This window comes from Microcaecilia unicolor, chromosome 9, assembly GCF_901765095.1.
Source record: "Microcaecilia unicolor chromosome 9, aMicUni1.1, whole genome shotgun sequence".
Taxonomy (NCBI): domain Eukaryota; kingdom Metazoa; phylum Chordata; class Amphibia; order Gymnophiona; family Siphonopidae; genus Microcaecilia; species Microcaecilia unicolor.
The window spans coordinates 27,717,543-27,740,961 of NC_044039.1; the positions used below are offsets into that span (position 1 = coordinate 27,717,543).

The 23,419-nt window shown below is 44.3% G+C and overlaps 1 protein-coding gene across 4 annotated transcripts in view; it reads left to right on the top strand.

Moving 5' to 3' along the window:
- The window catches only part of SLC41A2 (solute carrier family 41 member 2), a 120,821-nt gene that overhangs the window by 49,633 nt on the left and 47,769 nt on the right, over window positions 1–23,419 (top strand). For all 4 annotated transcript variants that reach the window (XM_030215518.1, XM_030215516.1, XM_030215517.1 and 1 more), the window contains exon 6: window positions 653–799. In XM_030215518.1, coding sequence (XP_030071378.1) covers window positions 653–799 — 147 coding nt within the window. The remainder of the gene's footprint in view (window positions 1–652; window positions 800–23,419) is intronic.

The window sequence follows — 23,419 nt, forward strand, 5'->3', positions numbered from 1 at the left end:
TGCTAAAAATTAGCATGCGCTAACCATGTAGATGCCCACATCTACACGGTTAGCACAAGTTAATGCTTAGTGCATGCTAAAAACACCAATGCGCCTTTAACGCAGTTTAGTAAATAGGGCCCCTATTTACTGGAGGAGTGGCCTAGTGGTTAGGGTGGTGGACTCTGGTCCTGGGGAACTGAGTTCGATTCCCACTTCAGACACAGGCAGCTCCTTGTGACTCTGGGCAAGTCACTTAACCCTCCATTGCCCCATGTAAGCCGCATTGAGCCCGCCATGAGTGGGAAAGCGCTGGGTACAAATGTAACAAAAAAAATATCTTGAATATCATCAAGAAAGGCAGTCCAATCTAGTTCTGAAGAAACTAATTGATCCACACCCTGTTAATCCAACTTAATCTTACTGTTATCTGGTAAATAGCAATTAGAAACTGATACAGTATCAGCTGTGGCTACACCAAGAATCTCCTTAAAATACTTCCTCAGTAAAATCTCAGACAATATCAAATATGGTGCAAGGAAAATTCAAGAAACTCAGTCAGATCTCAGAGGTCCCTCATTTATATAACGTTAGAATGGTATGACTTGTTTTATTGTAGAAAAGGAACTGTGTTGCTAAGATTTGTGTGTGTGTGTTTTTTTGTACGTTTTAGGGATAATCATGGTGGGTGTAATTGTTGGGTCAAAGAAGACTGGTATAAACCCTGACAATGTTGCCACACCTATTGCTGCCAGTTTCGGGGACCTCATCACTCTTGCCATACTGGCTTGGATAAGCCAAAGTCTTTATGATTGCCTGGGTAAGTAGGGTTTTACCTACATTAAAAAAAGTCACTTTGTCAATCTAGTAATGTTTAGAATTATTGAAAGCTGAATTTAACCTCTTTCTTATAGTTTAGATTAAGATAACCTTGCTTTTATCAAAACATGCCCCATCCATAGCTTTCACCGGGCTCAAATATGTAGTTTTTCTGTGTCGTAAACATACCTTATACTTTTGTAAGATCTTTTAGAAGTCATTTAGAGGTTGATTTTGTAACATTAACAGGTATAGCCAGTATGGGCTAGATTCTATATACAGAATAATAGAGTACATAAGTAATGCCACACTGGGAAAAGACCAAGGGTCCATCGAGCCCAGCATCCTGTCCACGACAGCGGCCAATCCAGGCCAAGGGCACCTGGCGAGCTTCCCAAATGTGCAAACATTCTATACATGTTATTCCTGGAATTGTGGATGTTTCCCAAGTCCATTTAGTAGCGGTTTATGGACTTGTCCTTTAGGAAACCGTCTAACCCCTTTTTAAACTCTGCCAAGCTAACCACCAGTGTCTGTTGAAAATGATTGCCACAATGCGAAGATTAGGCTCCTGTGAAAGCCTTCTCGTTTGCAAAAATAGCTGGTGCAAATGAGAAGGTTTTCACAGGAGCCTAATCTTCGCATTGCGGTGATCATTTTCAACAGACACCCTTCCATCTGTTGAGGCATTGGACCTATACAACTTCCATACTGCAGAACCAAACTTTGACCCCTGAGGCAGGCGTTGAAACACGGCCCGTGTCGGGTCACCTGTCTTGAAGGCCCAGTGTTGCTTTTTTTGTTTGTCTAGATTCTATATACGGCACCTGAAAATTCCATGTGGTTAAAAAAAAAAAAAAAAAAAAAAAACATCTAGCCTATTCTCTAAAGTACGCCTACATTTTATAAAATCGACTTAAATTTCCACGCAGTAAATAGAATACGCTGAGCACCTCTCCATGCAACCAAATTTGGTTGCGTACATTTAGGCGATGGGTTTTACTTGGGCGTAAATCCCAATGCCTAAATTAGGTGCAGAGCCGGGTGTATTTTATAATGGTGTTTATAGAATTTTGAAAATCCCCCCAACCACACCCCTTTTTCAACTGTGACCTGGAATTTTTGCACATCACGTTACAGAATACACTTAGCGAATTGTGCGCTTAAATCTTAATGCCAGTTAGTGCTGATAATTGCTTGTTAACATCCAATTAACAGCGCTGATTAGATAGTTAAACGATTTTAAGTTACGTGCATTGTTGTAGAATACGCTTCGATTTCTGCTTGGAAATTAAGGCACAATGTATAGAATTTGGGGGTACGCTCGTAAGTTACCAAGGGACAGTGCAAATGTATTTTCCTTTTCAAAATTATCCCACCATAAATAAGAGCTTCTGTACCCCCCCGGGTAGGTTAGTATGCACAAAAGTTTTTTGGAAATTTACTTGTACGCTTCTGAAAATCCAAAAGTATGTGCATAAGTCTAACCCTGTCTCATCTCCACCTCTGCTTGGCACAATGAAAAGTATGAGTGAAATGGCATTTATATGCATACCAGTAAAAGAAGCCCGTTTCAGAGCAAATGAAACGGGCGCTAGCAAGGTTTTCGTCGCCAACTCCCTCCTCCCTCCCTGCCAACCCCTTCGTTGTTCTGCCATTGCTCCGCCCTTGAGGACGGGGCCTGGAGCGATTTTCCCCCCCCCCCCCCCCCGCCTCCCTGCCTGCCAACTCCTTCATTGTTCTGCCATTGCTCCGCCCTCGAGGGCGGGGCCCAGAGCGATTTACCACCCACCCCGCCTCCCTGCCAACCCCTTCGTTTTTCTGCCATTGCTCCGCCCTCAAGGGCGGGGCCTGGAGCGATTTTGGTGGCTTCACCACCACGAACCTTCGAATCTTTTTGAAGGAAGTCAGAGCTTGGCTTCACTGACGTCAGTGTCCTCAGAACGTTGAGGGTGAGTTTTATTATAGTAGATTTTTACCTGTTAATGATCTGGGCAATTTTATAACAAGTTGTTTTCACACATAAGTAACTGTTCTGTGCACATGGAATGGCTTTGAAAATTATTCCCCGAGAGAAAAATTTGCAGAGCCATTTAGGGGCCATTTCAGTATTCTCAAGTGGAGAACGGTAGATAGTGGGGTTCCCCAGGGGTCTGTGCTGGGACTGCTGCTTAACATATATTTATAAATGATCTAGAGATGGGAATAACCAGTGAGGTAATTTAAATTTGCTGATGACACAAAGTTATTCAAAGTTGTTAAATCGCAAGAGGGTGTGAAAAATTGCAAGAGGACCTTATGAGATTGGGAGACAGGTATCCGAAATTGCAGATGTGAACAAGTGCAAAGTGATGCATGTGTAAAAGAGGAACCCAGACTATAACTACGTGATGCAAAGTTCCACATTAGGAGTCAGGGCCCAGGAAAAGGATCTAGGTGGTCATCTGCTCAGTATGCAGCGGCGGCTAAGAAAGCAAATAAAATGTTAGGAATTATTAGAAAAGGAAGGGAAAACAAAAATGAGAATGTTACAGTGCCCTTTTGTATTGCTCCATGGTGCGACCACACCTCGAATGCTGTGTGCAATTCTGGTCACCGCATCTGAAAAAAGATATAGCAAATTTAGAAAAGGTACACAGAAGGGAGACGAAAATGATAAAGCTGATAGGAAGAAGACTAAGGATAGCGCTCTTAAGCTTGGAGAAGAGACAGCTTAGGGGAGATATGATAGAGGACTATAAAATACTGAGTGGTGTGGAATGGGTAGACATGAATCGCTTGTTTACTGCTTCCAAGAATACTAGGACTAGGGGGCACGCAATGAAGCTACTAAGTAGTTAATTTAAAACAAATCAGAGAAAATATTTCTTCACTCAACATGTAATTAAACTCTGGAATTCGTTGCCATAGAATGTGGTAAAAGCAGTTAGCTTAGCGGAGTTTAAAAAAACTGACGACGAGGCTTGCCGGAACCTTTCCCTGTGACACACTTCCTGCTGCACTGGGGGAGGTTCCAGCAGAGCCTGGCTGTCAGTGTTGCAGCACGTGGCTCTGTACCGGCAGCTTTATCTTTTTCTTTTTAGAGCTGAGACCCGCTGCATCGAGAAGGAGCCTCTGGTTTGGGGGGGGGGGGGGGGGGGAGAGGGAGGATGGACCGCAGGAGCTAGGGGAACCAGAACGGACTAAGGAGGTTAGATTGGAGAACAGGAGACAGCGAGACTTCAAAAAGATGAATCCAATTAGTTTGGTTTCCCTTTCCCTCTCCTTGCAGTCGTTCACCCAAAACAAAACATAGTAGATGACGGCAGAAAAAGACCTGAACGGTCCATCCAGTCTGCCCAAGAAGATAAATTCATATGTGCTACTTTTTTATTTGTACTGTCCTCTTCAGTGCACAGACCGTATAAGTCTGGCCAGCCCTATCCCCGACTCCCAACCACCAACCCCGCCTCCCAACCACCAGCTCTGGCACAGACCCTATAAGTCTACCCAGCACTATCCCCACCTCCCAACTACCAGTCCCGCCTCCCACCACCAGCTCTGGCACAGACCCTATAAGTCTACCTAGCACTATCCCCACCTCCCAACTACCAGTCCCGCCTCCCACCACCAGCTCTGGCACAGACCGTATAAGTCTGCCCAGCACTATCCCTGCCTCCCACCACTGGCTCTGGCACAGACCGTACAAGCAAACCTATGAGTTGCTCTATCCACCTTGTCATCCTTTATTGTTTGTCAGCATTTTTATTTGATCTCAACTTGTGTTTTCAAACATGCTGGATTTATAAGTACAATTTAAAAAAACAACCCAAAATTAATTAGGTTGAAACCTGGAAGCATTTAACATTTTTTTTCCCTGTGCCTGCATCAAAAGAAAAAGATGGCATGTGGGAACTTGTTTCTCTTGTTTTGTGGAATGCAGTAGTATATTATAAAGCCTCCCAATGCAGATTACAGTAACAGTTGTTAAGATGAACCCATCAGGAAACAGGATATCCTCACTGAAATTTGGCCTTCTGTATTGTATAGAACAGGGTAGAAAAATGAGCATAAAACACAGAGTTTATAACTGCTGTTTCTACCAGCTACAATAATTTTTAAAGCTGTTTTAGTGATATTCAGTTTTTATTTCGTGCTATTTATATCTACATATGGGAAGCTTTCAAATAAATTAAAAAGCTGTCATATAAGTAAAAAAAAAAAAAATCTGAAGTCTTCACCTTTTAAAGCACTACCTATCCCACTGGAACATCTTTTTGACTTTTTACAGATGGACCACACATTGGCAGTCTGTTATTTCTAATAATCTTTTGCTATTTGTTTTGGGCGAGTGAAAATGGTGGCAGTCTCTGCCTACTGCCAGCAATCGCCTACTAGCTTCAGCCCACAGAATAGGCTAGATAGGCTCATACTGTCTCCTCAATGTAACCTCCTTTAGAGGGACATGGCAGAGGGAAAGCCACGGGATGACTAGAGGAAGGCCTGTTCTAATACCTGCCGGTAACTGCAAAGTTTGAAGAATTATGACTGAGAGGAAAGAGACCCAAGGGGTTGAGAGGAAGAAGGTAGGAAAAGACTAGTCTTGCGGGAGAGGGAAGACAGGCTGCACATATAGTAACATATTAACATAGTAGATGACGGCAGAAAAAGACCTGCACGTTCCATCCAGTCTGCCCAAGAAATGTGCCACTTTTTTGTGTATACCTTACCTTGATTTGTACCTGTCTTTCTCAGGGCACAGACCGTACAAGTTTGCCCAGCACTATCCCCACCTCCCACCATCGGCTCTGGCACAGACCATATAAGTCTGCCCAGCACTATCCCCGCCTCCCACTACCGGCTCTGTTATCCAATCTATAGAGGGAAGGAAAAAAGAAAAGGGGAGACAGACTGCACATAAAGGGAAGGGAAGAACAGGCTGCAAATAAAGGGAAGGCAAGAGGGAAAACGAGATAGATTTGAGAGAGAGGCAGAGAAATCAAAGAAAGCTGAACATGAAAGATCAGTACGAGATATAGGGCAGGAGGTGAGAAAAGAAATTGCAAATGGAAAGGAGGCCCTGGAAATAGAGTTAAGAGCACAGACAGAGGAAAGCAGAGCCAAAGATTGTGAACAAGATGATTGGAATAATAAAATCACCAGACTACAGGAAATATGATTTTATTTTCAGTTTCGTGATTTAATTTACATCTGTCGGCTTTATTTTGTACTGTACTGTAGAACGTGTATTTCTTTCTGTTTCTCTGGTGTTGCACAACATGCAGAATCCTGCGTCTCTGCGTTTAGTTTTTGTTTGCATGTTTTTTGTGGTTCACTATTTTGTATCAGATGACAGTCGTACTCTGCAAATGAGGTAAAGGATTCTGCTGGTGTGGTATAATCTTGAGTGTCCATTTGGAGGGTTTTATTTTATTCACAACCTTGTGAGGCAGGTGGGGAGGGGAAGGGTGGGAGACCATAAGCAGAAGAATGGGGTGAGTCACAGGGACCATGGTCCTACCAGTTTTTTTGTCCCATACAGCATCAACAACAGGGGAGTGCAAGGGGTAGGGGCAGAGCTTGGCTTGTTTGTCTCTTCCAAGTAAAAAGATGTTCCTCTGTCCCAGAAAAAGAGTTCCAAGTTTTGAAGATCTGGGGTACCTATCTGGCCACATTATCTCCGCGAGGTGTAGGCGTCTTATCTTAAGTGTATTGGGAGGTTAATTTGTTTGGTTCTCGTCCCCTAGGAGGTGGTTTTGTTATTTTCTCTGTTATTTCCCCTACCAGGAACACCATTCCCCCATCTTCCGAGTCACTGGGGAAGATGGGGGAATGGTGTTCCTGGTAGGGAATGGGGTTTTGGATCTCCGGGGGAGGGTGGGGAACAAGGATGTAGTAGCATTATGACTGTACAGTTTATGCATTAACATTTTGTATCCTGTTCACAGCAATGTTTATTTGATGCTTTAATAAAAATGTTTCAAATAAAAGAGTTCCAGGATGGTGAAGGGAGAGGGAAGGCGAGGTGAGGAAGGGAGTGTATTAAGAGGAGGAAAGGAAAGAAGAGAGAGCAGTGTGTAGTGGGGGAGTGGGAAGGTGAGAGACGGAAGAGACATAGGGGGAGGATGTGAGGAGTGAGAAGGAAAGAGATGAAGAAGGGAGAGAGAGTGGAGAGAAGAGATGGAAAAAAAGCAAGAGGAAAGGCAGGGTGAGGAAGGGGAAAGGGAAGGAAGAATTGCTGAGAAGGGTGGGGAGAAAAGATGTAGGAAGGGTCAGAAGAAGAAAGAAGGAATGGGGAAGAGTGTGGTTTAGAAGAGAGAAGCAAAAGGGAGGGTGGAGGAAGAGATAAGGGAAGGAGGTAAATGGAATTATGGAGAGGGCACCTAACAGAAAAGGTGTCACACTCACCCGAGAGCCACATCGCAACCAGGGAAAGGCTGTCGGAGGATACAACACATTCTGCTGTCGTGGAGGTGGGTACGGCATTTGAGGCTGGCAAAAAAGGTTTTTAGTTTTATTTTTTTAGTTTGGAAGGGGATTGGTGACCACTGGAGGAGTATGGGGAGGTCATCCCCCATTCCCTCCAGTGGTCATCTGGTCAGTGGGGCACCTTTTTGAGGCTTGGTCGTGAAAATAAAAGGACCAAGTAAAGCCGGGGAAATACTGCTTAACGCCGCTTTTTTTTTTTCCATTATCGGCGAAAGCCGGCCATCTGGTAGCCACGCCCATGCCCGGCCATGTCCCGCCTTCGCTAATCTACCGACACGCCCCCTTGAACTTTCGCCGCCGAAGCAACAGGAAAGCGGCGATGCAGTCAAAAATGCCGCTTTCGATTATACCGATTTCGCCGCTTTTAAAAAATCGCCGGCCATCTCCCGATTTGTGTCGGAAGATGGCCGGCGATCACTTTCGATTATAAGCTGGATAGTGGAATTAGAAAAGGTACAGAGAAGGGTGACAAAAATGATAAAGGGGGTGAGACGACTTCCGTATAAGGAAAGGCTGAAGCATCTAGGGCTCTTCAGCTTGGAGAAGACGGCTGAGGGGAGATATGATAGAGGTCTATAAAATAATGAGTGGAGTGGAACGGGTAGACATAAATCGTTTGTTTACTCTTTCCAAAAATACTAGGACTAGGGGGCATGCGATGAAACTACAAAGTAGTAAATTTTAATATGAATCTGAGAAAAAGTTTCTTCACTCAACGTGTAATTAAACTCTGGAATTCGTTGCTGGAGAATGTGGTAAAGGCAGTTAGCTTAGCAGGATTTAAAAAGGGTCTGGACGGCTTCCTAAATGAAAAGTCCTTAGACCATTATTAAATTGACTTGGGAAAATCCACTGCTTATTTCTGGGGTACTGTCAAAATACTATAAGGCGTTCTACTTATTATGTCCAAAAGAACACAGCTATAATATTCAAAAATAGAAAAGTAGAAAAGTTAGTGCCACCAAGATTCCATGCAGAATTTCAAAGTGTAGCAACCCCAAAGAGTAGCAAGATTCCATTCAGAATCCCAAGTACATAAGTATTGCCACACTGGGACAGACCAAAGGTCCATCAAGCCCAGCATCCTGTTTCCAACAGTGGCCAATCCAGGTCACAAATACCTGGCAAGATCCCAGAAAAGTTCAATACATTTTATGCTGCTTACCCCAGAAATAGAAAAGTAGAAAAGTTAGTGCCACCAGGTACTATTCTAATTGAATTGACTATATGAGACGTCCCTGATATTCAATTAGAATAGTACCTGGTGGCACTAACTTTTTTACTTTTCTATTTCTGGGGTAAGCAGCATAAAATGTATTGAACTTTTCTGGGATCTTGCCAGGTATTTGTGACCTGGATTGGCCACTGTTGGAAACAGGATGCTGGGCTTGATGGACCTTTGGTCTGTCCCAGTGTGGCAATACTTATGTACTTGGGATTCTGAATGGAATCTTGCTACTCTTTGGGGTTGCTACACTTTGAAATTCTGCATGGAATCTTGGTATTCTTTAGAATTCTAGAATCTTGCTACTCTTTGGGGTTTTACATGGAATGTTGCTATTCTTTGTTTTTCTGCCAGGTATTTGTGACCTGGATTGGCCACTGTTGGAAACAGAATGCTAGGCTTGATGGACCTTTTGGTCTGTCCCAGTATGGCAATACGGCAATACTTATGTACTTATGTAGGTTGTTGCTGCAGATGTAAACTGAGTTAATCTCCTTGATTTGCATTGGTGTATATATGTTCATTTTTCGCTTGCAGTATTTAGTATTGGCATTGGGTTGCCTCTGATTTTGTGAGCTATTCAGGAGATTAGCAATGCAAATTAAGACTATTTCTTTTTTTGGCAGAGGGAGAATATCGGGTTGTGTTCAGCATCCCGAACCATTTTGAAAAGTTGGCTCCTATGATTTCACTTCTTTATCTATCTTAAACCGATCTAATTGAGATGAAACAAAAAAAAGTATAACTACTACTACTATTTAGCATTTCTATAGCGCTACAAGGCATATGCAGCGCTGCACAAACTAGAATCAGAAGTTTTTATCAAGCACTTGCAAAGAAGCTTAAAAAAAAAAGAGCTTGCCCCTATTGCCAGAACACATGGATTCATTTGAATTTCTATGCAACTGTGTGGCACAAGCCACATCAGGAAACATTAGTAACTTTCCACCAGAAAATATTGATTTAAAAAAAAACGAGAGAGAGAGAGGGTTTTATGTTTGGGAAGATTTTACTCAAAAATGTCCTCATCTTTAGATTTTGGTGAAGGTTTTTATTATAATAGATTACGAAATGCATTTTGCCATGTCAGTGGGGTCAGGTAGTATGTGAACACTAGAGGGCACTGTAGGATCATCATTCTGCTTCCTGGAGGGTGCTGGTGTGATAGATAAAAAAAAGTTGTGAGCAGTTCTTATGCCATTTATCTGGCTGAGCAATTATGCTCAGATTGTAAGTATGATGGTCAGGGATGAAAGACTGATTGATTAAAACAATAGAAAAATAGAGCATTCTGTATTGGAGAGTGCCTTTATTTTATGTTCTTAATTTTAATTGAAACCCTGAAATATGGATGTAATCCATTTTATTTAAATTACTTAATTTAATTTCAGCTCCATTTTCATTTTTTTTTTTTTGCTTTAAAATTAGGTTCTTCATATGTTTTTCTATCCTTTTCGTAATATTATTGAATCATTGCTTATTAATTTCAAACAACGTAGGGGCATGCTCACCAAGCGGTGCTAAGCAGCTAGCTTAGGTATTAGTACATGATAACCGTTAGCATGGATCTGCGCTAATGGCTACTGCAGAGGTATAAAAATCTCACGCTAGCTGCTTAGTGTGGGTGGGAGCAGGATTGGGAGTGGATGGCACTGACAGGTAGCATGCGAGATGATACCCCATCCCCAGCTGTGCGCCACACTAAATGTACGATTCATAGTCTTGCTTTTATCGACTGTATTTTTTTTATTTTACTTTTATAATGTATAGAATTCCAACATATTGTTAATGTTAACAAAATTGTAAGTTTTATGCCAAGCTGTAAACTGCCTGGGGTGAATCTCTTCATAAAGGTGGGTAATGAATCATTATCATCATCATAATAATAATGGCCAGGATCCCCCCCCCACCCTACCAATCCAAAACCCCTGCCCCAACAGTACCTCCTCAAGATATAGCCTTCCCTGCTCAACCCTCTCTCCCTGATCAGCGGTCCATACAATAGCTCCCCTGAGGTAAACTGCCCTGCCCCCTCCCCCACACCCTGCCTTTCCGTGGGACTCACGTAATATAGTGGACCAGAGTAGATGTAGTCTCTTGCTCTTGCCCTGGAGCTGCTGAGGTTCAAAAATGGTGGTTATGGCCCCTAGCTGTAGTCTCATGGTACTTCTGCTGCCATATAAGCATATGTAAACTTTCCCTTTAAAAATTTGTTCAGAGTGGGTGGGTGCAAAATACCTGTTTTGAAAATTGCCCCCTTAGCTACTACAGGGTCAGAATTTTATTTTTCTTGGGACTTCTGGCTCTTTCCTGCACTGCCCCTTGTCTGCTTGTTAGTTCAAAGAAGCATAGGAGCCATACAAATTTAGGGATGAATAAAGGTAATGCGATAACTTGTAAGATTACAGCCTGGCTAAACTTTTGTAAACCTGTGTGATACCAGAACTAAGCCATCATGGATTTTCCACCTCAGAGCATTCTGAATTTAACACTACAGAACTGTGAAGTGGCCTGTGTGAAAGAGACATTGTTCTCTGTTTTTTTTTTCTAATGTGTACTACAGAGAAGCAGGCATCTTAGGCCTTCTCAACCTGAGAATAGCTCTGAAGATGCAACAGTATTGTCCTTGTTAGGCAGACTGGATGGACCCTACAGGTCTTTATCTGCCGACTTTTTCTGTGTTACTATGTTACCATCTGCATCCCATCATTCATCTGTATCTCATTTGCATCTCTCCAGTGGCGTACTGAGGGCGGGGCAGTGGGTGCGGTCCACCCTGGGTGTACGCAGCAGGGGGGGTGCAGGGAGCAGCCATGAGGCCGTCGGCTCCGCTGTTTCTCCCTGGACAGAGTATCTTGCAGCCACACAAATGAAGTGACTCTCCCGCGACGTCACTGACCCAGACCAATACCAAAGCATTAAGCTTAAAAAGCTATCACAATACGCGTGCGTGCAGATTCCTGCTCTAGTCCACACTATATATCATAAGGTAAGAACCGCCCCTTTTCAGTTTATTTCTTTCCGTGCTGACGGTCAGACCCGCTGACTCAATATTCTCTCACAGTGCAGTTTTCTCACGAATATTTAAATTTTATTTTTTTAAATATTTTTTCTTTCTTTTTTTTTCTTCTTCACAATTTCCTCCTTCGTTAAAGAATTCAGTTTAGCAGCTCTTCTCTTCCCTGTCATCTCGGCAAAGAAACAGGGTTTCAAATGCTGCAAAGACTGTAATAGTAAAATGTCTCTCAGATCCTCACAATCAGTGTGTTCGCTGTCTGGGGAAAGCACACTTAGATTCCAACTGTGACAAGTGTGCTAGCACGCTCCCTCCAACACGAAAAATCAGAGATCTTAAAATGAGAGCCGTTGTCGACCAGTTACCTCATCAGACGTCTTCTAAACAGCTTGGTAAGAAAGCTACAAGCAAAAGAGAGCACTCCGATGAACCTCTTGTCTGCTAAAAGTTCGGATGGTGCAGTTTCTCTCACGAATCAGCAGCCTGTTCAGCAAATGTTGATCTCTCTTCAGTCTCTGCCACCACAACTTACAGTTGTCGGTGCTGAGACTCAGATTCAGGACACGCCCTTTATAGCTCCTCCATTGGAGCTGACAAAATCTCCTGCTCAACGAGCTAGAATGCTTTACTGATCTTCAGCATGGCACAGAATCTCCTCACTCTCATCGGCACCGATCTGACTCTTCTCTGCCTCATCACAGAGCTCAGGCTCATCAGCATCATTATTCTCGGCACCGAAAGAGCTCTTCTCCTACTTGTCGGCAGGGCCGTGCGTAAGGTCTCCGGCGCCCCCCCCCCCCCCCCGAAAACGATTGCTACACTACCCGCCCTCTTCTCCCCAGATCCTTTTCCTTTTTGTTTAAATTTACCTCTCCGGTGCGCGGCAGCGTAGCGTTGTTACAAGAAATTATTTATTTTGGGGAAAGAGCTCGAGAGCACTCGCTACTGTTTATAATTTAAGAGCAGGTGCTGTATGTATAAGTTTTAGGATATTAATTTCTCCACCAATCACCAAAGGTGATAATTGCAATAAATTAAATATATATAGCTTCAATATACTCAGAACACAAAGAGACCGTATTTTTAGCTTCAAAAAGGTTGATTTAATATACAATTGCACACGAGAGGTAGGTTTTAAAAGGATCTTAGAACAGATAATCTGTGCATAAAATAGAACAAAGTAGCAGGTAGGTTAACTTACAAGTCCTTGTTACAAGCATGCTGTGGTCCAGCTGATTGATGAGCACATGTTGAGGGGCAAGGCATCAGCAGACCCCAAAGAGAGCAGCAGCTCCCAAGAGGAGGAGGCAGTTGATGAGAATCTGCTTGCAGTTGAAGAGAATCTGAGTCTTGGGGAAACAGCTTTTGCTTTTATATCCTGGAAGCTGCAGGAGGATATGCCATGTGGATCTTTGTCCTGGTTTCCACACGACCCTTGAGCATTTGCAAAGCATTGTGGTATCTTGGTCTCATGTCTGCACATGACCCCTGAGTCCTGGTATGACATCACAAGACTTACAGTCTGGATTTTGCTGGCAACTGTCTTTTGATGTCCTGTTCAGTCTCTGGGGCAGATACACATTACAAGTCCTTCCTTTCTGCACATGTCTGGAAGCTGATGGGAGGGGCAGGTATACTTTTGACAAGCAAATGTCCTGTTTATGCCTCCTCTGAGTTCTTTTGTTTTATTCAGGTGTCCACCTTAGTCCATCTTTTGTTAGGTGGGAGGGCAGAGGAAGCTCTTTTGTGTTTAAGTGTGTGTAGTTAACTATCTCAGAAGTTCCCAGAAAAAGGAATGGAGAGAGAGAGGCTTGAAATGAAACTATTCTCTCTGCTGCCGTGTCAAATATATATTTTTAAAAGATACCATTACAGCGTTAGTGAGAACGAGGCGGCACTCCCCCGCCCCGACGTGTCTTCTTCCCTTCGCTCAGTGTCCCGCCTTCTTCTGACGTCAGAAGAAGGCGGAACCAAGCGAAGGGAAGAGACTGACACGTCGGGGCGGGGGAGCGCCGCCTCCTCACTAACGCTACGCTGCCACGCGCCGGAGAGGTAAATTTAAACTAAAAAAAAAGACAAGGATCTGGGGAGAAGAGGGCGAGGTAAGCATGGTGCGGAGGGGCGCCCGCCAGAGGATGGCGCCCTCCTGCCATGCTTACCTCGCTTACCGTGTCGGCACGGCCCTGCTCGTCAGCACCGACAGAGCTCCTCCCATTCTTATCATCACTGAGCTGGCTCCTCCCACTCTCATAATCAAGTTAGCTCCTCCCTTCCTCATTGGAACCGATGTAGCTCCTCCCCTTCTCACCAGCACAATGTTTCCTTTCAGCAGTTTTCTGGCTTCTCTTCTCCTCATACTCAAACCACTCCAAATCAGATACCATCTGTCTCTCCAGAAGGCAGGCAGGACTTCAACAATCAAGCTGTGTCTCCTAGGCATAAATCAGGGGTTTTAGGCACAGTGCCTACCGACAATGTCTCTTCTTCTTTTCAAGTGTCACAATCTAATCAAGATATTCTCCATCTCCTTCGTGATTTTTTAATTAAAAAATCAGAACCAGCAGTGTCACCAACAGCACACGACTTCTCAAGTACCTTCAGACTCGGCAGCTTCTTTCTCACGTTCCGGTCCTTCTTCATCTCATAGGAAATGTTCATGGTCAGTGTCTACATCAGAATCCATGGCAGCAGAAGTTTTTTTCGGACTATGAATCTTCTCCTATAGAATCTTAGGGTCACTTTAGGTGTTCTTCTCCTGATAACCACTCTGATCACGATGCAGGCACTACTCTGGGTTTACCTTCAGACCCCTCTCCTCCGCAACCATCTAAATTTCTTCTAAAGTTGGCATCAGCTTTGGAAATTCATTCAACGTCTCAACCTGATCCACGATCAAAGAAGCTACAAGCTCTTCGCTACAAGGAAGCACCGAAAGAGATAATAGCATTGCCATTACATGATGTTCTCATAGATCAACATAAATTCGTTTGGTCTACACCTTTCTCATATACACCAACGTATTCTGTAGTGGATTAGCATGTATCTGTGTTTGTGAAAAAGACATGGCTTTCAGTTGGCATTGACTGGTGCAGGATCGACGATCTGTACTATTCTGTCTGGTTTCGTTTTACAATAGGTGAATTGATGTTCTAGTGCTCACTGTAGTGTTTAAGATGCTTTCCTTTTCCTTGTGTGACTCGTAGAAATTACTGCTTATGGTATGGTAGAATTGCTCTATAGGTCCTGAGTGTTTTGTATTCTCGGCATGCCTAGTACTGGATTTGGGGGGGGGGGGGGGGGGGGTTAAAAAATGACCGGTCCCGGGTGTCAACTACCCTAGGTACACCACTGATAGTACTTCCAACTTTTTATCCTCCTCCACATGTTTCTGAGGATCATAGGAGGTTTCATACTCTAGACTGTCTGAGGGCTCTACCCATTTTTCTGGATAGAACCAAATCCAAAAATAGACCTTCTCAATTATTTTTGTCACTTCGATCTACTCTCCAACCGCAACCAGTGACGAAAGCAACTCTGTCTCAGTGGATTGCCAATTGTATCACCTTTTGTTATCAACTTGCACAGACATCTAATCCCTCAAACATTCCTTGTGTCACACCACGGACAACTTAACCAACTTTCGCAAACCTTTGAAGACATTTCTCTTCAACAAAGCCTACAAAAATAATCCTCGATGAATCATACCACAAAGCTTTGAAGACATTTCTCTTCAACATAGCATACAAAAACAATCCTTGATGAATCATACTACTCAGTACATCACCCAAACGCTCTAAAACACTTCGACACGACCTTACCCATTACCTACTAATTAATTCCTCTCTTACTTCCAATTTATTACCGACTGTATATAATACTATGTAATGATCAAACCAAATTAACACCCTGTAAGCCACATTGAGCCTGCAAAAAGGTGGGATAATGTGGGGTACAAATGCAATAAATAAATAAAATAAATAAATCTCAGGTCCATGGCGGCCACAAGGGCTCACTTGCAAAGAACTCCTTTACAGGACATTTGCAGAGCAGCTACGTGGTCAACTGTGCACACTTTTTTTTGTGAAACATTATTGCGTCGATAACAGCTTCATCTACTGATGCAGTTTTTGGTCATGCTGTCCTTTCTTCTGTACTCTGAGGCGTCAACTACCACCTCCTCCTCACACAGGTACCAGTTATTTTTTTCAATAGACATATGTATGTTTCTTAATCTTGTTACCTGTGTAGCTTGGGAGTCTTCATTTGTGTGGCTGCAAGATACTCCGTCCAGGGAGAAATAAAAGTTGGTTACCTGTAACGGTAGTTCTCCTTGGACAGATGATCTTGCAGCCACACAATCCCTCCCAACCCTCCCTTTAGATGCCGCTAGCTATTATATCAAACTGAAAAGGGGCGGTTATTACCAGGTGGTATATAGTGTGGACTAGAGCGGGAATCTGCACGCACGCATATTGTGATAGCTTTTTAAGCTTAATGCTTTGGTATTGGTCTGGGTAAGTGTCGTCGCGGGAGAGTCACTTCATTTGTGTGGCTGCAAGATCATCTGTCCAAGGAGAACTACCGTTACAGGTAGGCGACTTTTATTTGCCTGCTCCCTCTGCTGTTACTTCCTGTTCCGGGGCAGAGGGAGCAGGGAACAAGAGGAGCAGACAGCCGGGCGCCTGCTCCCAGCAGGTAGGAAGAATGCACCCGGGGGGGGGGGGGACAGAAGACGCTGCATCTGGTGGGGGGGGGGGGTGCGTAGCAGCAATCCGCCCCGGGTGGCAGCCGACCAAGGAACGCCACTGCATCTCTCATCTCTGAAGACACTGTGTATCTCACTTGGATGTGATAGAAGATGTCTGACATTGATGAGCTCTGATCCAGCCAATCGGACTGCTTCTACTATTAAGCCATTCGTGTTCATAACTGATAACAGCAGTCTGACAGTAATAGCAATATCTGCAGAGTCAAAGACGTTGCTTTTTCCATGTTCTTTTTGGGCATTACTTCTTATTCCCAGGGGGAATTCTGTGCTACTGCGCAAAGCAGAATTTGCGCAGAATTCCTCCTGTCCGCAGACTGCGCCCCCCCCCCCCTTAAAAAAAGGGGTGCGGAAATGGGAGGGTCATAGGCATTTCAGGGTGGAATGGGGACGTGATTTTCAGTTACATGCGTAATTACAGAATATGGTGCTCTGCAGTAAATTTAGGCCCATAGCGTTTGTACCAATGGCAGTGCCTAAATTTATGCACGACCTCTCCACTTAAGCGTTTGTTCTGTAAACCGCACAGAACTTTAGGTGCAGCTTGTAGAATAGCGCTTATGCTGGTATTTTTCGACACAGATATTTTTAGGCACCATGTATACAATCTAGTCCATTATATAATCAACAAGACAGTGGACACCTACTGAAACAATTAGGCTTACAACTATTTTCGTAAAGAAAGCAAAACTCCATGGGGCTGATTTTCAAAGCACTTAGATCAGAGATTTTCACCTTTCTCGCTTCATGGCACAACTATACAGTACTAAAATTGTCAAGACACACCCCCTCACAAAGAGTCTAGCATTTTACCTCCCCCCCCCCCCCCCCCAGCTCCACAAAAATAGTACAGCATTTACCTTCTCTTTCCCCCACGCCCACCAAAATCATACAGCATCTCTCTCTCCTGTCCCCTTCTCCAGCCAGGCATCTCCTCTTGTCTTTCTTGATTCCCCCACCACCCCACCCCCGTACCTTTTCAAAGTTTTCTTCTCTAGCAGTCTGTGGCAGGGAGCAGCGATTCATACATCCTACTCGCGCCAATGCCGGATCCTCCTCTGTGATGTAACTTCCTGCTTCCATGTAGGCGGGATGCGCCAGATAAAAGGCTCCACTGCTCCCTGCCACCGACCACTAGAGACAAGAAAACTTACTCCATTCTGGCACAAATTAAGTTGGCTCAACTCTTGCGGCATACCTGGGGATCAGTTGTGGCATACCAATGTTCCACAGCACACTGGTTAAAAAACACTGACTTAGACATACAAAGTTCCATAGGTTACTGTGGAACTTTGTAAGTCTAAGTGCTTTGAAAATATGCCTCCGTGTAACTGTGTAAGTTTGAGTGCTTTGAAAATACACTCTATATGTCTCAATTCTAATGGCGGTGAATTCCACAAAGTTGGGCCTACAACCATGGATATTGACTCCCTGTTAAGGTTAAGCCATCGAGGCACCTGAATTATGGCACCCAGTTATCAAATTTGGAGTGGAGGAGTGGCCTAGTGGTTAGGGTGGTGGACTTTGGTCCTGGGGAACTGAGTTCGATTCCCACTTCAGGCACAGGCAGCTCCTTGTGCCTCTGGGCAAGTCACTTAACCCTCCATTGCCCCATGTAAGCCGCATTGAGCCTGCCATGAGTGGGAAAGTGCAGGGTACAAATGTAACAAAAATAAAATAGATACTATTGGAGATTCTACATGGAATGTTGCTACTATTGGAGATTCTACATGGAATGTTGCTATTCCACTAGCAACATTCCATGTAGAAGGCTGCGCAGGCTTCTGTTTCTGTGAGTCTGACGTCCTGCACGTACGTGCAGGACGTCAGACTCACAGAAGCAGAAGCCTGCGCGGCCACATTGGTGATCTGCAAGGGCTGACTTCTATATGGAATGTTGCTAGTGGAATAGCAACATTCCATGTAGAATCTCCAATAGTAGCAACATTCCATGTAGAATCTCAAATAGTAGGAACAGTGGAGGAGTGGCCTAGCGGTTAGGGTGGTGGACTTTGGTCCTGGGGAACTGAGGAACTGAGATCGATTCCCACTTCAGGCACAGGCAGCTCCTTGTGCCTCTGGGCAAGTCACTTAACCCTCCATTGCCCCATGTAAGCCGCATTGAGCCTGCCATGAGTGGGAAAGCGCAGGGTACAAATGTAACAAAAATAAAATAGATACTATTGGAGATTCTACATGGAATGTTGCTACTATTGAGATTCTACATGGAATGTTGCTACTATTGAAGATTCTACATGGAATGTTGCTATTCCACGTACGTGCAGGACGTCAGACTCACAGAAGCAGAAGCCTGCGCGGCCACATTGGTGATCTGCAAGGGCTGACTTCTATATGGAATGTTGCTAGTGGAATAGCAACATTCCATGTAGAATCTCCAATAGTAGCAACATTCCATGTAGAATCTCAAATAGTAGGAACAGTGGAGGAGTGGCCTAGCGGTTAGGGTGGTGGACTTTGGTCCTGGGGAACTGAGGAACTGAGATCGATTCCCACTCCAGGCACAGGCAGCTCCTTGTGCCTCTGGGCAAGTCACTTAACCCTCCATTGCCCCATGTAAGCCGCATTGAGCCTGCCATGAGTGGGAAAGCGCAGGGTACAAATGTAACAAAAATAAAATAGATACTATTGGAGATTCTACATGGAATGTTGCTACTATTGAGATTCTACATGGAATGTTGCTACTATTGAAGATTCTACATGGAATGTTGCTATTCCACGTACGTGCAGGACGTCAGACTCACAGAAGCAGAAGCCTGCGCGGCCACATTGGTGATCTGCAAGGGCTGACTTCTATATGGAATGTTGCTAGTGGAATAGCAACATTCCATGTAGAATCTCCAATAGTAGCAACATTCCATGTAGAATCTCAAATAGTAGGAACAGTGGAGGAGTGGCCTAGCGGTTAGGGTGGTGGACTTTGGTCCTGGGGAACTGAGGAACTGAGATCGATTCCCACTCCAGGCACAGGCAGCTCCTTGTGCCTCTGGGCAAGTCACTTAACCCTCCATTGCCCCATGTAAGCCGCATTGAGCCTGCCATGAGTGGGAAAGCGCAGAGTACAAATGTAACAAAAAAAAAAAATAATAATAATAAATAAATTGCCCCCCATGTATTTTGTTAAGAAATGCAGTGCTTCCCAGCTTTCTAGTAAGAAGGAAATTTATGTGCATTGCTGAGGATTACTTTGTGTGTACTAGGGCCGCCGGGGGGGGGGGAGGGGGGGGGCAAAATTCCCTGGGCCTGGCCTCCAAGGGGGGCCCGGCACCGGGTCCTGGAGTCTGTCTCTCTCCTGCTCCTATCGAGAACCAGTCCCAGTATGCTGGAGCAGGTGAGAGACAGGCTGCGGTGCCGGGTCCTCCTTGCAGGCTGGGAAGGAGCAGATGCACTGACGTAGGGGGCGGGGCCCCTCACATCAGTGTGTCAGCTCCTCCCGGTCTCAAAGGGGGGCCCGGTGCTGGGATCTCTCATGGCAGCTCAAAAGTGAGGACCAGCAGCGGCTGCATTCCAGGTTAGGCCCAGTGGCTGTATCCTAACTGTGGGTGGGGGAGCCCGGTGACTGCTTCCTGAGTGGGGAGGGGGCCCTGCGGCTGCGTCCCGAGTGGGAGAGGGCCCGGCAGCTGCGTCCCGAGTTGGGGGGGGGGCCCGGCGGCAACGGTGGTCTTGCCCCGGGCCCGGCTCTGACTCTCGGCGGCCCTGGTGGGTAACTGCACATAAAGCCACTGAATATTATGAGATTTGCAGTAGCTGTGATATGGGAGAAGACACTCGTGTATAGAAAGTAGGATAAAACGAAAGGCACCTTCGTCTGACATTGGCATAAATCCATTTAAACAAATGAATCCATCTCAGTTGAGAGTGGTCATTATTGAATATGCTACCAACATACTACCAGCCATTTTGAGTAGCCATTTTTGAAATTAGGTTGGATGAATTCCAAGACATTAATGGTATTGCAAGAGAAGTTAAAATTCAGAGCCATGCGCTAGTTTGTGCTTTGTTTACTGTCTGGAAGGAAAGCAGTGTCTTCACATGTGGAACTGATTGACTTCCAATGGCTTTCTTTCACCTTTCGTAGACTGACTAAAACCAATAATAATTACCACAGTTTGGGCAACCTGAACAGGGCTGGATTATTTATTTATTTATTTACTGTATTTATTTTTTTAATTTATTTATTGCATTTGTATCCCACATTTCCCCACCTATTTGCAGGCTCAGTGTGGCTTACAGAGTTTTGTTATGACAGTCATTCCAGGATATCAGATACAATTAGTGATGTGCAGAGATTAAGTAAGGGAAGAAAGAAGGTAGTGATCAGGGGGTTAGTATAGAAGGTGGACTTTCATAACTGGGTGGGTTGGTGAAGTGGATTAGTGAGGCTATAGGTTCTCTTTGTAGGCCTTGTTGAAGAAATATGTCTTCAGAGATTTGCGAAAGTTAGTTTTTTCGTCGATTGTTTTCAGGTCTGTATGTAGTGCATTCCATAAATTTAAAATTGTTTATATCATGTAACGATACGAGGGCCGCTTGATAACAGTGATCATAATATGATCGGTTTTGATATTGGCATTGAAGGAAGTGAAACTAGGAAATCAAGTACGCTAGCTTTTAACTATAGAAAAGGTGATTACGACAAAATGAGAAAAATGGTGAAAAAAAGACTGAAAGGAGCAGCTCGCAGAGTAAAAAACTTGCATCAGGCGTGGATGCTGTTTAAAAACACCATCCTGGAGGTTCAGGACAAATATATTCCACGTATTAGAAAAAAGGGAAAAAAGACTAAACGTCAGCCGGCGTGGCTAAACAGTAAGATAAAGGAAATCATTAGAGCCAAAAAACAATCCTTCAGAAAGTGGAGAAGAGAACCAACTGAAAGTAACAGGATAGATCATAAGGAATGCCAAGCCAAATGCAAAGCGGAGATAAGGAGGGCAAAAAAGGACTTTGAGAAGAAATTAGCGTTGGAAGCAAAAATACATAGTAAAAACTTTTTTAGATACATTAAAAGCAGGAAACCGGCCAAAGAGTCGGTTGGGCCGCTGGACGAAAATGGTGTTAAAGGGGCGATCAAGGAGGACAAAGCCGTAGCGGAGAAATTAAATGAATTCTTTGCTTCGGTCTTCACCGAGGAGGATTTGGGGGGGACACCGGTGCCGGAAAGAATATTTGAAGCGGGGGAGTCGGAGAAACTAAACAAATTCTCTGTAACCTTGGAGGATGTAATGGGTCAGTTCAGCAAGCTGAAGAGTAGTAAATCACCGGGACCTGATGGTATTCATCCCAGAGTATTAATAGAACTAAAAAATGAACTTGCGGAGCTACTGTTAGAAATATGCAATCTGTCCCTAAAATCGAGTGTAATACCGGAAGACTGGAGGGTAGCCAATGTTACTCCGATTTTTAAGAAAGGTTCCAGAGGAGATCCGGGAAATTATAGACCGGTGAGTCTGACGTCGGTGCCGGGCAAGATGGTGGAGGCTATTATTAAGAATAAAATTGCAGAGCATATACAAAAACATGGACTGATGAGACAAAGTCAGCACGGATTTAGTGAAGGGAAGTCTTGCCTCACCAATCTAATGCATTTTTTTGAGGGGGTAAGCAAACATGTGGACAATGGGGAGCCGGTTGATATTGTATATCTGGATTTTCAGAAGGCGTTTGACAAAGTGCCGCACGAAAGACTCCTGAAGAAATTGCAGAGTCATGGAATCGGAGGTAGGGTATTATTATGGATTAAGAACTGGTTGAAAGATAGGAAGCAGAGAGTAGGATTGCGTGGCCAGTATTCTCAGTGGAGGAGGGTAGTTAGTGGGGTCCCGCAGGGGTCTGTGCTGGGTCCGTTGCTTTTTAATGTATTTATAAATGACCTAGAGATGGGAATAACTAGTGAGGTAATTAAATTCGCCGATGACACAAAATTATTCAGGGTCGTCAAGTCGCAGGAGGAATGTGAACGATTACAGGAGGACCTTGCGAGACTGGGAGAATGGGCGTGCAAGTGGCAGATGAAGTTCAATGTTGACAAGTGCAAAGTGATGCATGTGGGTAAGAGGAACCCGAATTATAGCTACGTCTTGCAAGGTTCCGCGTTAGGAGTTACGGATCAAGAAAGGGATCTGGGTGTCGTCGTCGATGATACGCTGAAACCTTCTGCTCAGTGTGCTGCTGCGGCTAGGAAAGCGAATAGAATGTTGGGTGTTATTAGGAAGGGTATGGAGTCCAGGTGTGCGGATGTTATAATGCCGTTGTATCGCTCCATGGTGCGACCGCACCTGGAGTATTGTGTTCAGTACTGGTCTCCGTATCTCAAAAAAGATATAGTAGAATTGGAAAAGGTACAGCGAAGGGCGACGAAAATGATAGTGGGGATGGGACGACTTTCCTATGAAGAGAGGCTGAGAAGGCTAGGGCTTTTCAGCTTGGAGAAGAGACGGCTGAGGGGAGATATGATAGAAGTGTATAAATAATGAGTGGAATGGATCGGGTGGATGTGAAGCGACTGTTCACGCTATCCAAAAATACTAGGACTAGAGGGCATGAGTTGAAGCTACAGTGTGGTAAATTTAAAACGAATCGGAGAAAATTTTTCTTCACCCAACGTGTAATTAGACTCTGGAATTCATTACCGGAGAACGTGGTACGGGCGGTTAGCTTGACGGAGTTTAAAAAGGGGTTAGATAGATTCCTAAAGGACAAGTCCATAGACCGCTATTAAATGGACTTGGAAAAATTCCGCATTTTTAGGTATAACTTGTCTGGAATGTTTTTACGTTTGGGGAGCGTGCCAGGTGCCCTTGACCTGGATTGGCCACTGTCGGTGACAGGATGCTGGGCTAGATGGACCTTTGGTCTTTCCCAGTATGGCACTACTTATGTACTTATGTACTTATGTACATGTTAAAACAACAATTGAATACAACACTTCCACATAATCAATTTCAAACCTCATCTCCGCTAGCAATAACCCCCCAACCCCCAAATCACCAACACCTCTCACCTCGCCTGCTAAAGTCTAATTTAAACTGTGTGTGTGCACTGGATAGATTTTTTTTTTCTCATTGGAGAAAAACATTAAAGCAAAGGAAGATAGGACCAAATTCTATAAATAGTGCTGCAGATTTGA